This window comes from Megascapheus bottae, chromosome 6 (assembly GCF_031878675.1).
Source record: "Megascapheus bottae isolate mThoBot1 chromosome 6, mThoBot2.hap1, whole genome shotgun sequence".
Taxonomy (NCBI): Eukaryota; Metazoa; Chordata; class Mammalia; order Rodentia; family Geomyidae; genus Megascapheus; species Megascapheus bottae.
Genome location: NC_143514.1, coordinates 3,806,691 through 3,822,834, shown reverse-complemented (window position 1 = coordinate 3,822,834; position 16,144 = coordinate 3,806,691). Strand labels below are relative to the sequence as shown.

Below are 16,144 nucleotides of genomic sequence, written 5' to 3'. Positions count from 1 at the left end.
TAGACATTCCATCTCAACTGGATTGAAAGATACAATACTGCTTCCAGAATGTTCTCATTGACTCCTTCCGATAGCTAACAATTGAAATGGCTATGTCCCTATCTGTTTTTAAAATTTTTTAAATTATTTTATACTCACTGAATGCAGCCCAAGCACTAGGCTAAGATAAATAAGACATGAATGGTGCCTACCTTCAACAAACTCATAGTCTAATATAAAAAAAGACCAGGACTTGGGGCCAGGAGTTTGGCCTAGTGGTTGAGTGCTTGCCTAGCATGCATGAAGACCCAGGTTCGATTCCTCGGTACCACATACATAGAAAAAAGCCAGAAGTGGTGCTGGGACTCAAGTGGTAGAGCTCTAGCCTTGAGAAAGTCCAAGGACAGTGCTCAGGCCCTGAGCTCAAGCCCAGGACTGGCAAAAAAGACCAGGACTGGCTCAAAGCTCATATTTGAAGTAACAATGAAGTCAAAGGGTACTGGCAACTGTGGAAGCAGGATATTGGGGGATTATAACAATACATACTCAGGAAAATTAAACTGTAAATATAAAACATCATACTAGTTTAGTCACACAGTTTGAGCAAGGCTACCTTTTATTCTGCTGGTGCCTGAGGAAAATGGAATGGTCTCTGAAATAACCTAGTAAAGTTGGCAAGTGGGGCCAGAGGCTTACAGAACCCAATAAAATTACAGAATAAACAATGAATAGGAAATTAAAATATTATTACTCAGCAATAAGATAATAAACTGGATATTCACAACATGGATCAAAAAAACATTGAAAAAGTTAAACAATGAAAAATGTAAGAGTACATACTTTTAAATTCTACATACATAAAATCAAGAATGTTAAAAGTAAACCATGCTCATGTAACTTCTCAAGGAAAGGCAATTGGATCAGAAAAAAACCTTCTATGGTAACAAAAATTTTGTGCACCTTAATCTCTGTGGTGAGTATATACATGAACATATACATAAAGAGTCAGCTTTATTCTTTTTTTTTTTTATTTTGTCGGTCATGGAACTTGAACTCTGGGCCTGGGCACTGTCCCTTAGCTCTTCAGCTCAAGGCTAGCACTCTACCCCTTGAGCCACAGTGTCACTTCCAGTTTTCTGGTGGTTAATTGGAGATAAAGAGTCTCCACGCTAGCTTTGAATTGCAATCCTCAGATCTCAGCCTCCTGAGTAGCTAGGATTACAGGCATGAGCCACTGGCATTTGGCTCAGCTTTATTCTTTTAAGTTTTACATGTTACCATATTTAAATATATTAAGACATATTTGTGGTAGCAGTATCAAATTTCTAAGTAACCAAAACAGGTTAGATATTCAACTAGCAAACAAAAAGCTCTCAAAAAGTTTCAAATACAAATTCAGCTTTTTCTCTACTTAAAAAAGTAATATAGGCACGTGTTCTTTACAATAGTGAATGCTATAAAAATAAGATGCTGCCCAGGCCCCTGTGCCTGTAATCCCTAGCTACTCAAGGGCTGAGATGGCAGTTCGAAACAGACCCAGGCAGAAAAGTCCCTGAGACTCTGATCGCCAACTAACAACTAAAAAGCCAGAAGTGGAGCTCTAGCTCGAGTGGTAGAGCAGTACTAGCCTTGAGCAAAAAAGCCCAGTGCCCAGGCCCTGAGTTCAAGCCCCAGAACAAACACAAAAACAAATAAACAAACCCTTCCTGTAGAAAAAGAAAGTTTACCATTAACCAAAATAAAAAAAATTTCTTCTACATAGCAGTACTATAAGGACTAAGAAGCACTTAATAGAATCCATAATACCAATACAGTAACTCTATAATTACCACTAGTATTATTACTACACTAAAAAGGAAATTTTTGCTTTGAATAAGCCTAAATCACTAATATTACATTATTTCACTGCATATTTCTGAATTGTAGTGTTTTGCATCCTAGTCATAAAAAATACATAAATAAATCCAGGTATGCATGTGAAAGTCTATAATCCCATCTACTCAGGTGTAAGGCAGGAGAATCATAATTCAACGCTGGTCTGGAAAAAAGTTGTCCAGACACTTCAAAAACAAAGAGGATGGGGTGTTTGGCCTAGTGGTAGAGTGCTTGCCTAACACACACAAAGACCCAAGTTCCTCAGTACCATACACACAGAAAAAGTCAGCAGGGGTGCTGTGGCTGAAGTGGTAGAGTGATAGCCTTGAGTTGAAGAGGTCAGAGACAATGTCCAGGCTCAGAGATTAAGCCCCATGACCAACAAAACAAAACAAAACAAAAAAAACAGGTGTGACAAATATACACACCAGCTATTAGGAGGCAGATGTTGTGGTCTGAAGCTTACCAAGCAACAGTATAAGACTATGAGAAACAAACTATAGCAAAAGTGTTAGGGACATGGCTCAAGCTTCAGAGTGCTTGCCCTGAGTTCAATCCCCAGATCATCATCAAAACAAAACAGACAACAACAACAACAAAAAAACCAAGATAAAAAAAAAAAAACCAAGATAACTAATTTCTAACAATAAAACATATGGTGAGATCAAAATGACTGTGAACTTATCAACATATTCTTTTTTAATTCTATTGATATTCCAAACCCTTATTCACTAATTAGAAACATATATTTAGCATTTCATATACCAGGCCAAAAATTAATGTAAATCACAATCCAGTTTTTTCTAACTTAACAGACTTTACAAAGCTAATCAAAATGCTACATTAGAAAAGTAGACAAATCCACAAGAAAAACATTTTCAAAATTTCATAGTTATGAACACTATATTAACAGAAAGAAGTCCTAATTTGGAATATTTTGTTAACAGAAAATGCAAGTAGAATTCGTGAAAGTGGTCATATACTGCATCAACTAAGGAGTGCAATGAAGCAGTTCCACAAATCTCATACTAAAGTGGTGAGTTCAGTTATATCAACTCAATCATCTAAGATATTAGTCATTGGAAACTTGTATGTTAAAAGCAACCTCAACACAAAAGAAAAGCTAAGAATTTAGTTCTGCAATCTCACAGTTTTTTGTTTGTTTTTTACTTCTATCAAATCAACTGAATTTTGTCCAAGTGTTAATTCATACTAAAACTTTTACTACGTCTCCTTTAACTCTAAACTTGAAGTCATATATTTAAAATGTAAGTTTATTTCGACCTTGTAATATTCAACAAAGTAGACCTCTACTTACCTAGACTTTGTCTTATTAACATCTCGCTGTAAGAACAGTCTCATCCGAAATGAAATCAAATCTGAAACAATACATGTAAAAATTCATCATTTCGTTTTTAGTGTCAGCAATGCTTTTTTTTAATGGGGGGGGGGCAGTCCTGAGGCTTGAGCTCAGGGCCTGAACACCTTCCCTGGGTTTTCTCAAGGCTAGAGGTTTAACACCTGAGCAGCACCACTTCTGGCTTTTTCTGTGTATATGGTACCAAGGAATCAAACTCAGGTCTTCAAGCATGCTAGGCAAGCATTCTACCACTAGGCCATGCTCTTGGCCCTCAGCAATGAATTCTTACATCTACAAATACACTATTCTTTTAAAGTGCAACTGACAAGTAAATATTTTCTTGATAAAACATCTGAGAAACCGTTCAATTAAATTATGACCATTTTAACTTTCAGGAAATTACTACTAACCCTAGTACCATTTTTTTTTTAAGGAACAATAATATATTCAAATGAGAAACATTATAGATCTCATTTAAAACTTTTTTTCATATATTTTTATTGTAATTAATAGAAGGGTTACATGATATTTGCCAGATAGGTGGTGCATTAATTCCCATACATTGATACCCTTTCACATGTCTTGGTCCTCATTTCCCTCCTCCCCACCCCCAGCCCTCATCTTGTTTTCCCCCCTCCCCTATCCAATTTCAAATAACCAAATACAAATATATCTGATATATCAGGTAACAAAGTGAGATACTGTAACAATATGAGACAACCAAGGGACAACAAAAGAGATGAGAGATAACATAGTACCTTAAGAAGGACAATCATTCTTTATATGGCTTTTGTTTCAATACCCTGGAGGTCCTTTCAATTAGCTTCATACTATATGGCCTTATGTATCAAGATTTTGCTCTATTGCAGATCTCTGCTAGTAGAGCCCAAGGTTTCTACTGATTATGACAAATGAGCAAAACCATTGAGCCTAAGTTCCTTTGAGTCTGGCTTACTTCACTTAATATGATTTTTTCTAAGTCTTTCCATTTCCTAACAAATGGGGCGATGTCATTCTTTCTGACAGCAGCATAGAATTCCATTGTGTACAAATATCACATCTTGTTGATCCATTCATCAACTGAGGGACATCTAGGTTGGTTCCATATCTTTGCTATGGTAAATAGTGCTGCAATGAACATTGTTGTGCTGGTGGATTTAGTATGTCCTTGTTTCTGGATAATTGGGTAAATGCCAAGTAGTGGAATTGTTGGGTCACAGGGGAGGTCTATGTTTAGTCTTTTGAGGAACTGCCATACTGCTTCCCATAGTGGTTGAATGAGTTTGCACTCCCACCAACAGTGTAGTAGTGATCCCTCCTGGCCACATCCCCTCCAGCATCTGTTGTTATTAATTTTCTTGATCCTGGCCATTCTACCTGGAGTGAGGTGGAATCTTAGAGTTGTTTTGATTTGCATTTCTTTTATGACCAGAGATGTTGAGCATTTCTTCACGTGTCTATAGGCCATTTTTGTTTCTTCTTCAGAAGACTCTAAGTCTTTGGCCCATCTTTTAATGGGATGGTTGTTACTTTGGAGATAAGTTTTGGAATGATTCAATTTTTTGAGCTGTTGATATATTTTAGATATGAGGCCTTTGTCCGTTGTTTGGTTGGTGAAGATCTTCTCCCACTCTGTAGGCTTCCTGATTAGTTTACTAGCTATGTCCTTTGCCATACAAAAGCTCTGCAGTTTAATGCAGTCCCACTTATCCAGTCTTTCTCTGATTTGTTGTGATTCTTGGTCCTTATTAAGAAAATTTCGACCTGTGCCAAGAAGGTATAGTATATTTCCTATTCCTTCTTGTAAAGTTTTCAGTGTGCCGGGTTTTACCTCCAGGTCTTTGATCCACTGGAGTTAATTCTAGTGCTCCCTTGTCAAAGATTAGGTGGCCAAAGGTCTGTGGTTTAATATCTGGGTCCTGGAGCTGATTCAAAATTTTGGAAGGGTAGCAGGGTATAAAATTAACCCTCAAAAATCAACTGCCTTCCTCTACGCCAACAGTGAGAGGAATGAGGCAACAATCAGGAAAGCAACTCCTTTTGCAATAGCCTCAAAGAAAATAAAGTACCTAGGAATTACCTTAACTAAGAATGTAAAGGACCTTTTTGATGAAAATTTTAAAATCCTGAAAAAGGAAATTAAAGCAGAACTGAGGAAATGGAAAAACCTCCCATTCTCCTGGATTGGAAGAATCAATATCGTGAAAATGACAATCTTGCCAAGGGCTATCTACAAATTCAATGCAATACCCATCAATATCCCAATATCATTCTTTAAAGAAATAGAAGACGCAATCCAAAATTTCATATGGAATAATAAAAGACCCCGTATAGCAAAAACACTTCTTAGCAGAAAGAACAGCACAGGAGGAATTTCAATACCAAACTTTAGACTCTATTACAGAGCTATAATTATCAAAACAGTTTGGTATTGGCACAAGAACAGGCCTGAAGACCAATGGAATAGAACTGAAGACCCAGATATTAAATCACTTAAAACTTTTATTAAAAAAAAAAAAAAAGGAAGAGAGAGAGAGGAAAAAAGAAGGAGGGAGGATGGATGGAGGGAGGGAAGAGGCAGGCAGGCAGGCAAGAATTGGAGCCGGGAGTTTGGCCTAGTGGTAGAGTGCTTGCCTATCCTTGAGAAAGCCCAAGGACAGTGCTCAGGTTCTGAGTTCAAGCCTAAGACTGGCAAAAATAAATAAACAATCCCAATAAGTAATATTGCTTCATTATTTTATATCAGTCACCCTAACGCCTTATTTCCCTCAACTGTAGAAAAAGTATGTGCTTAAGTTACTGTAGAAATAAAATCTGTATTTTCTGAACTATACTGTGGACACTGAGGACAGGAATTTCATTTGATTTGTTTCAGAACATTTGGGTCAATTAAGGAATTTAAATTTTCTTTTGTATCCCAAAATGTATTTGGGATATAGAAGGTAAGCAAGTAAAAACACAAGTTACTTAATTACACCCTCAAGAACTGAAAAACCTTGAAGTACCTGGTTAATTCATAAACACCTAACAAAGACCAGAGCAGTGCAATGATCTGTTGAACTAATGAAAAAAAAATTTTGATTAGTACCAAGATTTTTTTTTGAGCATTTCCATTCTTGAAGAAAGAAATTGTGAACAAGAAAATCTACTCTAATTTAAGTACCAGCCTTATGAAGAAAAGGGAAGAAAGGAATTTAATTAAAGTACTAATGTTAATGATTTAGCTGGGTACTGCTAACTCATATCTGTAATTCTAGCTACTCAGAAGGCTAAGATCTAAGGATCATGGTTCAAAGTTACCTAGGTCATACAAATCTATGCAACTCTTATCTCCAATTAACCAGTAAAGTCTAGAAATGGAATTTGGCTCCAGTAGTAGCAAGCCAGCCTTGAGGAAAAAAAAAAGAAGCTAAGCAACAACACACACCCATGCCAAGTTGAAGCCCTAGTATTAGCAAGTCCACTTGCAAGTATGAGAAGCTAAAAAATTAGCCCACCAAAAGTTATGACATCCTCATTCCTGAACTGTTACTTCACATGATAGAAATATGCTACTTCAATTTAGTAAAATATGAGAAAAAGATTATCCTGGATTATCTGGGTAAACTCTAAATACAAACACACATAACCCTGTTAGAAGGTAACAGGAAATATAAAACAGAAGGCAACACAAAAAACAGAAGGCAGTGAGGACAATTCATAAAGATATGAAAATGCTGGTCTCAAAAATTGGAAAGATATGGCCAGGGGCAGAAATACCAGCAGCTACTAGGTTTAAGAAGCAATGCAAATTCCTCCTCTTAGCACCTCCAGAGACTAGTTGTTGTCAAACACCTAGATTTTGGTCCTGTAATAACTTTCATTTCAGACTAAGGTCTCAAGGAAATGAACTGGTAGCATCTTACATAAAATGCATAATGAACTGAACAATTATATTCCGCCTTCTAAAATTCATATATTGAAGCCAAACTAAATTTGATAGTACTTGGAGAAAGGACATTGCAAGGGGCAAGGATGAGGTCATAGGATGAGGCTATAATAATCTGATTGGCGGCTTTATGGCAGACATACAGAAAAGAAGGGCCACCTTTGAGGAGAGAGGCATTAGGAGAAAACAAAATTTGCACATTAATCATGAAATTCCAACCTTCAGGACTATGAAAGTTTTTTTTAAGATCATACAAGAAGTTGATAGAAAGTACTTTTAACTCCATAAGTATGATATAACTGGAATCTCAGTAATCACTAGAAAGGGTCCCAGAAAAGAGAACACTCAAAAATGGCTAGCCAGCTGCTTTTATCATGAGATTTTTAAGACTATCATGAAAACAACAAATTCCAATTAAGTCCTATAATATGTCGGAACAATACTATCTATTGAAACAAATTTCAGGAAATGGAAATATGGGTTTTGTTGTTTGGTTTTGCTTTTTGGTGTCTTTTTTAGGGTAGTCAAAAGAGGTACAGGGAGGGAGGGAGGAAGAGTGAACAAATGTAGTCATGATATTCTATGTGAGAAATGAACTATGCAACTTGCGGGCAGGAATAGGAGAAAGACACTGGGGGAAAGTGAAAGAAGGGGTAATACTATCCAAAAAGAACTATACTCATTACTTATGAAATGGTAACCCCTCTGTACAAAACCTTAATAATAATAAAATTTTATTTTTAAACATAGTGTTAAGGTCATCAAAACAAAGTCACAAGGAACAAGGAGGAAAAAGAACTAAATGTGCTACCATGGAATAAAAAACTTAAAAAAAAAAAAAACACCAACTAAAGAAATCTAGGTTAGGTGCTAACAGTTCAAAACTGTAATACTAATTACTCAAAATGTTGGGATCTAGAGGACTGAGGTTCAAAGACAGCCTTGGCAGAAAAGTCTTCCAGATTAAATTTCCAATTAAACCAGCAAAGAGATGACATGGAGGTGTGGCTCAAGTAGTTGAATGCTAGTGGAGCAAGCTAGCCCAGCAAGTTTAAGACTAAATTCAAACCCTTGTAGCACAGCGTACATATACACCCATGCACAAACATTCCCAACTAAGGAAATCTGAATCACCTATGGTATAGGTTAATAGTATTTTGACAGCTCTAGTTTACTAATTGTAACAAATGTATAATAATAATGTAAGATACTACCATTGAGGAAAAATAAGAAAACATAAGTACATTATAATATCCTCAAATTTTCTGTAAATTTACAATGTTTTAAGGAGTAATGCCTTCTAATTTTTTTAAACACATTGAAGAGATGAAAGTATTATAGAAAATTAAACAATGACATTTCAGAAAAGGCTTCAGAGTTAAATTAAGAATTTCACACACATAGAAATCATTTTGTTTAAAAAAAAATAGAGTAGGGATTGAGTCACCATGTAGCTAAAACTGGCTCCAAACTCCTTAATCTAGATTTAATCTAGATCTTCCTGTCTCCATCTCCTTAATGTTGGGATTACAGTAATGTACCACAACATATGGCCAAACAGTTCAGTCTTCTTTTTTTTTTTTTTTTTAATTTTTTGTTTGGTCCTGGGGCTTGAACTCTGGGCCTGGGCCTGGACTCTTCAGCTCAAAGCTAGCACTATACCACCTTGAGCCACAGTGCCACTTCTAGTTCATTCTTAACAAAAATGAACTAGTTGGGAATTAAGAAAATGGATAAGTACAAATGAAAATTAAACAATATATCAAAGTTTGTGGTATACAACAAAAGAAGCACTAAAAGTGAAGTTTGCAGTATGTGGTATCCAACAAAAACAGTACTAAGACAGAATAAAAGCTTACATTGAAATAGAAGCCAACTCAAATGAACAACCTGAGTTTCCATTTCAAGAAACCAGAAAATTAAACCAAAAGTTAGCATTGGGAAGGGAAGGACAAAGATTAAAGCACAGATAAATAAAAATGATAAACCAAATTGACAAACCCTTACAAAAGGAAGAAGACAACTAAAATCAGAAATGACAAAAGGAACACTACAATGTCAAGAACATTATATTTGAAGGTTATGAACAAGTACATTTATTGGAAATGGACACATTCCAAACAACTACCAAAACTGAATCATAAAATTAATAAATTAAACAAAATACTTTCAACAACCAAATAATTAAAGGAGATTGGATGTGATGATACAAAAACACACAAAAACTCCTTCCTGACAAATGCCTGGGATTAAATGGTTTTCTATGAGAATTCTATCAAACACAAAGAATTAACACTAAAGCACCTTCAAATTCTTCCAAAGAATTAAGGAGAAAGAGTGGGAGAAAAGCATAGAAGGAGTATCATCCATGTTCAAGAAGTACTCATTACCTGATGAATGTAACTGTAATCCCTCTATACATCTCCCAGACAATAAAATGAAATTTAAAAAGAAAGAATAAAAGAGAAGAAATACTTCAAATTAATTCTATGAGGTCAATATTATCCTTACTACAAAACCAGATTGGGGGGAAAAAAAAAAACTGAACTATGGTTTAGTAGCTTTGATAAATGACGCAAACATGTTATCAAAAAATTAGCAAAACAAATCAAACAGCATTTTTAAAGGATTATTCACAGTGGCCAAGAGAGTCCTACTCAGGGAAGGTAAGGATTACTCAACATACAAAAGCAATCAATATAATCAGTCACATTAATAATTGGAAGGGAGAAAATCATATCACTATCAGTTGATACACAAAAAAACAACAAAATGTAACACCATTATTTTTTTTAAAAGCACTTTATTTTTTTATTGTTGGGGTAACGTAGAGGGGTTACAGTTACATTCACCAGGTAGTAGGTGCATTACTTCTCACACACTGATATCCCTTCTTGTGTTTTTGTTCCCATTTCCCTTCCCTTACCCCCTCCCAATCATCTTGTTTTCCCCCCTTCCCTTTCCAAAGAGCAACAAAAGAGAAATAACATGGTACATTAAGAACACCAATCACACAAGATAAAGCTCCTTTCCATATCCTAGAGATCCTTTCATTTAGTCTCATCCTATATGGCATTATGTACCTAGGTTTTGAGCTATTGCAATCCTCTGCTACATAATGAAAAGCCCACAAGTTAGACAAACATATATTCATTTATTTCTACATATACAAAGGAAAAATAAAGTTTCACTTTCTTTTGGCCAGTCCTGGACTTGGGCTAAGGGTCTGAGCACTGCCCTTGGGTTTTATCAAAGCTAGATAGAGCTCTACCACTTGAGCCACTTCTGGCTTTTTTCTATGTATGTGGTACCGAGGAATCGAATCCAGGTGATTGTGCATGCTAGGCAAGCACTCAACCACTAGGCCAAACTCATGGCTGAAAGTTTCACTTCTATGAAAGGAAAAAGGTAAAGACGCCCACTAACCATTTCAATTCAAAGCAATACTAGAAGTTCTAACCACAAAAATTTGGCATTCACAATTTGGAAAACAGAGAGTAAAATTATCTGTTTACAGATGATATAATCTTACATGAAGTAAACCCCAAATATTCCACATAAAAAAGAGCTAAGAAATGAATTAAAACAGAACAAAAAGCTAGGTGTGGTAGCTCACATCTGTAACTCTTAGCTACTCAAGAGGATGAGATCTGAGGATAGCAGTTCAATGCCATCCTAGAGCACTAAAGACCGTAAGACTCTTGTCTCCAATTCACCACTAGAAAGAAAACGGGAAGTGGCGCTGTGGCTAGGGGTAGAGCAGCAGCCTTAAGCTGAAGAGCTCAGGGAAAACACTCAGGCCCAGGCCCAGAGTTCAAGTCCCATGACTGACAAAAAAAAAAAAAATTATTTACTGAAATAAAGATATGAAAAAACAGATATACCCCCATATTTGTGGACTCAAAAAGATGTCAATACTACCCAAAGCAATATACAGATTAATGCAATAACTATTCAAAACTCATGAGTTGTTTTATGAATAGGAAAACCTATCCTTAAATTTATGTAAAATTTCAAAAAACTCCTAGAATACAGAGGGGAAAAGAATGCCTAGATATGACACCAAAGGTCAACAAAAGCAAATATTAACAAACAGGACTATATCAAACTTTCAAACCTCTGAACATCAATGGAAGCAGTCAAACAGAGTAAGATGACAACTTACTGAATGTTAATTATGTGTCAGTATTCAATATATCAGTGTTCAATTTATCAGGGTCTCATACTCAACAGGCAAAAACAAATGACCTAATTTTAAAACTAAGCAACTTCCAAAACAATTTTAGGTATTTAAAACAATTCTCCAAAGACAAGTATAAAATAAAACAAGGCAAAAAGTTCTACAGATTGAGTATAAAACAAGCATTATCTACAAATGTTCAGCATCACCTATTGCTGGAGAACAACAAATCAAAACCACAATGATATTATGGCCACTATAAAGTACACATACACACACTCGCGATCACGCACATGCACATATGTAACAGAAAATGAAGCGGTAGTAGGCTGTAGAGAAACTGGAAACCTTGGTGCACTGTCAGTGAGAATACAGAACGGTATAATCCTTCTTGAAGACACCAGGGCAGTTCAAAGTACTTAATACAATTGTCATGTGTTTCCCACTCACTATACCAGGTTGAATTCATGGCTTCATGCTTATTTGATCTGCTTGTTCAACTAGCACTCCTCCAGTCTATAGCTTCTTGCCAGATAGTTTGAAGACAGTCTTGAAGATTTTTTTTAATCTACACTGTTTCGGAATCACAATTCTCTGGATCTTCAGCCCCCTGAGTAGATAGGATTACAGCAGCTTTATTCACAATATTTATAACACAGAGGAAATCCAACTATTCATCAATGAATAATATGGATAAAGGAAATATAGTACTGCATACATATGCAGTCTTTTAAAAATAAGAAAAAGAAAACTTTTTTAATGATCACTTTAAAATGATGTAAAGTGACCTGACGACCCACTTTCCTGCCCCTTGCTGTCTTTGACCAAGATTCTCAGATCTCAACCTACTGAATAGCTAGGATTACAGGTGTAACACACCAGTGCCCAACAACTTCCCCCCACACTTTCCAAAGACTGTCCTAGGGCCTGAACTCTGGGGCCTGGGCGCTGTCCCTGAGCTCTTCAGCTCAAGGCTAGCACTCTACCATTTGAACCACAGCGCCACTTCTGATTTTCTGGTGATTAATTGGAGATAAGTCTTCTGGCTGGCCACTATAAAGTACACATACACACGCTCACACTCATGCACGTGCACACATATAACAGGCTGGCTTTGAACTCTGATCTTTTCTTGAATATGCAAGTATTCGATGTACCTTTGATTAATGGAAAGTGATGTATGCAATTACTCTTAATTTCCTCTACTTATTTTCTCCCATTCTATACTGACTTTTCATGTTGGACTTACAAGTGTGTTTTAATTTTTTTAGTTTTCTCCCACTTTATTAGCTCTTTTTCTTTTCTTATCAGTCATGGGGCTTGAACTTGGGGCCTAGGCCCTGTCCAGAGCTCTTTTGCTCAAGGCTAACACAATACCACTTGGAGCCACAGGGCCACTTTCAGTTTTCTGGTGATTATTTGGAGATAAAGAGTTTCATGGACTGTCCTGCCTGGGCTTGAACCACAATCCTAGATCTCAGCCTCCTGAGTAGCTAGAATTGCAGGCATGAGCCACCAGCACCCAGATTACTATCTTCCTCCCTCCCCCAATCCTGGGGCTTGAACTCAGGGCCTGGGCACTGTCTTTGAGCACTTCTGCTCAAGGCTAGCACTCTACCACTTGAGCCTCAGCAACACTTTTGGCTTTTTCTGTGAATCCAGGGCTTCATACACAATGGGCAAGCACTCTACCACTAGGCCACACTCCTGGCCTGGAGGATCATTTTCAACTTTATTTCCCTTCTATTAAAACTATTTACCAGGCACCAGTGGCTCATGCCTGTAACCCTAACGACTCAGGAAGCTGAGATCTGAAGATTAAGGTTCAAAGACAGCCCAGACAAGGAAGTCTATGAGACTTATCTTCAATTAACCACCAAAAAGTCAGAAGTGGAGGTATTAACCTTGAGTACAAGAACTCAGGGAACAAGCCTATAATTCTAGCTACTCAGTGTCATGATCCTGCTCCCAGTGTAAACATGTAAAGAACAATGAAATATCCTCTATACAAGTAGCTTATATTAAGTTAGTGAAAATTTTAGAAAGAAAAAAGGAACCAGTGCTTAGAGATTTGGGGGGGAGGGGAAAGTGTCACTATAGTATGAACAATCTGAGCCAATGACTTGATAAACCCTAAAGTTTCCAATTGGGTTTTGTTCCTTATCTCCTCAATCAGTCTACTATGTAAAACTGATGCATTTCCAGGATCACTTCTGGGAGCAGGATCATGACAACCAAGATTCTCAGAACCAGAGAAGCAAAGTTTGGAGCTAATTTCCAGTTCAACATGTAGATTTCTGTTCAGTTCTCCCTAACTTCAGGTGGTTGTCTTAACTTGAGCTATACCTAAGAAGTCTTCCAGTTCACTGCATGAGAAGAAACAAGGTAAGAAACCTTTTCCTAGCCCCACAACTGATATTTGTCATATACACTTTTACCATTTCTAAGGGAACACAAGTTTCAACAAGAACAATCTAAAACCAATTCTAAGCCTTTCTCGCTGATAGCAGAAGTCAGCTTTTTGTATGAAGTTAGTTACTGCCACTTATTTTCCTACTACTCAGGTTTCCCTTTTGTGATGACTCTTCTGGTTTCCTATGTCAGTGGGGCTTGAACTCTGGGCCTACGCACTGTTCCTAAGCTCTTCAGCTCTAAGCTAGTGCTCTACCACTACGAGCCACAGTGCCACTTCCAGCTTTCTGGTAGTTAAGGGTATAAGAGCCTCTTGGACTTTTGTGCACAGGCTAGCTTTGAACCTTGATCCTCAGATCTCATACAGGTGTAAGCCATCAGCACCCAGCTTTATGACATTTTTGGTTGATTTTTTTCCTTTTTTTTTTTTTGGTGCTTGTACTGGGGCTTACACAAAATTTACTTACACAATTCTCTTTCTCTCTCTCTCTTTTTTTTTTTTTTGCCAGTTCTGGGCTTGAGCTCAGGGCCTGAGCACTGTCCTTGGATTTTCTCAAGGCTAGAGCTCTACCATTTGAGCCTCAGCACCACTTCTGGCTTTTTTCTATGTATGTGGTACTGAGGAATTGAACCCGGGTCTTCGTGCATACTAGGCAAGCACTCTACCACTAGGCCAAACTCCCAGCCTACACAATTCTCTTATATGAAGTTCAAATTCTCTTTGCGGCTTAATATATAACTTTAAAAGGAAAGATAACAGGAATTTGAAAACAATTCTTTTTTTGGAAACAGTTTGATATATCTTATTACATAAAGTATACTATTGAAATCTTTGCTACCTCAATTTTGATACACAAAATTGTGAAAGGTGAATAAAAATCTAAAAAGACTGGTGTGAGTGTGATTGGGAGGTGAAGAATTACAGTGTGATGACAGCCTGGCAAAGTTACTAGGGGACCCTAGCTGAGAAACAAACCAAATACAAAATAACTGAGGGCACAGTTCAGGCAGCAAAGTCTGTTCTAAACAAAAGCAATGCCCTGATTTCCATCCCTAGTACTACAAACAAATAAACTGGTGTTACCTACTGCTCTAAAGATGCTCTAGTGCTTATTTTTCAGAGCTCTTTGTTAACTGCACAAAATTCAAGCCTGATTATTAGTCAGTAGATTTGAAAAAATCTTTTTTTCCATTCAATTGCTTTGGCCTTAATTATTCTGATTTACTCTATCAATAATACAATAGTCACTACTTTAGGTGGGGGGAACAGTCTTGGGGCTAGAACTCAGAGCCTGGGCACTGTCCCTGAACTTCTTTTTGCTCAAAGCTAGCACTCTACCATTTGAGCCACAGCACCATTTCCAGCTTATTCTGTTTATATGGTACTAAGGAATCAAACCCAGGGCTTCAGCATGCTAGGACATTAAGCCACATTCCCAGCTTTAGTCACATTTTTACTATTCAGTTTTTTTTTAATATTTAGTGCAACTTTGTCATTTTTTTAAATTTTCAATATTTCTGTTATTTTGTTATTAGGTAAGCCTCATAAAAAACATAGCAAGAATTTTTTTTTTTTTTGGCCAGTCCTAGGCTTGGGCTTAGGGCATGAGCACTGTCCTTGCGTTTTTTTCTCAAGGCTAGAGCCCTAGCAATTGAGCCACAGCACCACTTCTGGTTTTTTCCTAAGTATGTGGTACCAAGTAATCGAACCCGGATCTTTGTGCATGCTAAGCAAACACTCTACCACTAGGCCAAACTCCCGGACCAGAAAGGATTTTTAATGGGGAGGAAGAAGAGGTAAAAGTCAATGCTGGTTAAATTTAAAAGCAACTATTGGCAGGGTTTTTCAGGTAAATAAACTTGCTGGGAAAGTTGGTGAGTCAGCTTAGAAAATAAGATGAATGAGGATGTAGTAAGGCACATACAGGGTGTGTACTTAGGGTGCCATTTATTTCTATTACTCTTAACAACACTGCTACCTTAAAAACAGTGGTTGCACATCATAAGAAAGAAGTCTGAGAAATAACTACAATGAAAACTCACTCACACTTCCTTCCTAGAAAAGTTAAGTACAATGGATTTAGAATAACCAAGTGTCCTAGTTAGCAGCCCTTGTAAGTAGCGATGCTTAGTTTTAATTTTTAGCTTACAGGTGGTACTCAAGGCAAAGTAAGCAAGGACTGTAAGGAAGAATTCAGAGCAAAGCCTTCAGGAAATCTACACCCTTACCACTAATTCACTAGGATAATCAGGGAACAGCAGCTGTTTGCTGCCTCTACTTCTCACAACTACTTAAAAACAAAGCCCAAATTTCAGAGCTATGTATCTTATTTCTAATTGCCAGTGACAGTAGTGGGCAACTGTTCTCTTGCTTTAGCTCATTTGCTTAAGTCAGTATCTAGGAGAGGCC

At 37.0% G+C, this 16,144-nt stretch overlaps 1 protein-coding gene across 6 annotated transcripts in view; it reads right to left on the bottom strand.

The window, feature by feature from the left end:
- Positions 1–16,144, bottom strand: part of Znf644 (zinc finger protein 644) — a 79,289-nt gene that overhangs the window by 51,343 nt on the left and 11,802 nt on the right. For all 6 annotated transcript variants that reach the window (XM_090334114.1, XM_090334115.1, XM_090334119.1 and 3 more), the window contains one exon: positions 3,173–3,233. In XM_090334114.1, coding sequence (XP_090190240.1) covers positions 3,173–3,216 — 44 coding nt within the window. In that variant the 5' untranslated portion in view covers positions 3,217–3,233. The remainder of the gene's footprint in view (positions 1–3,172; positions 3,234–16,144) is intronic.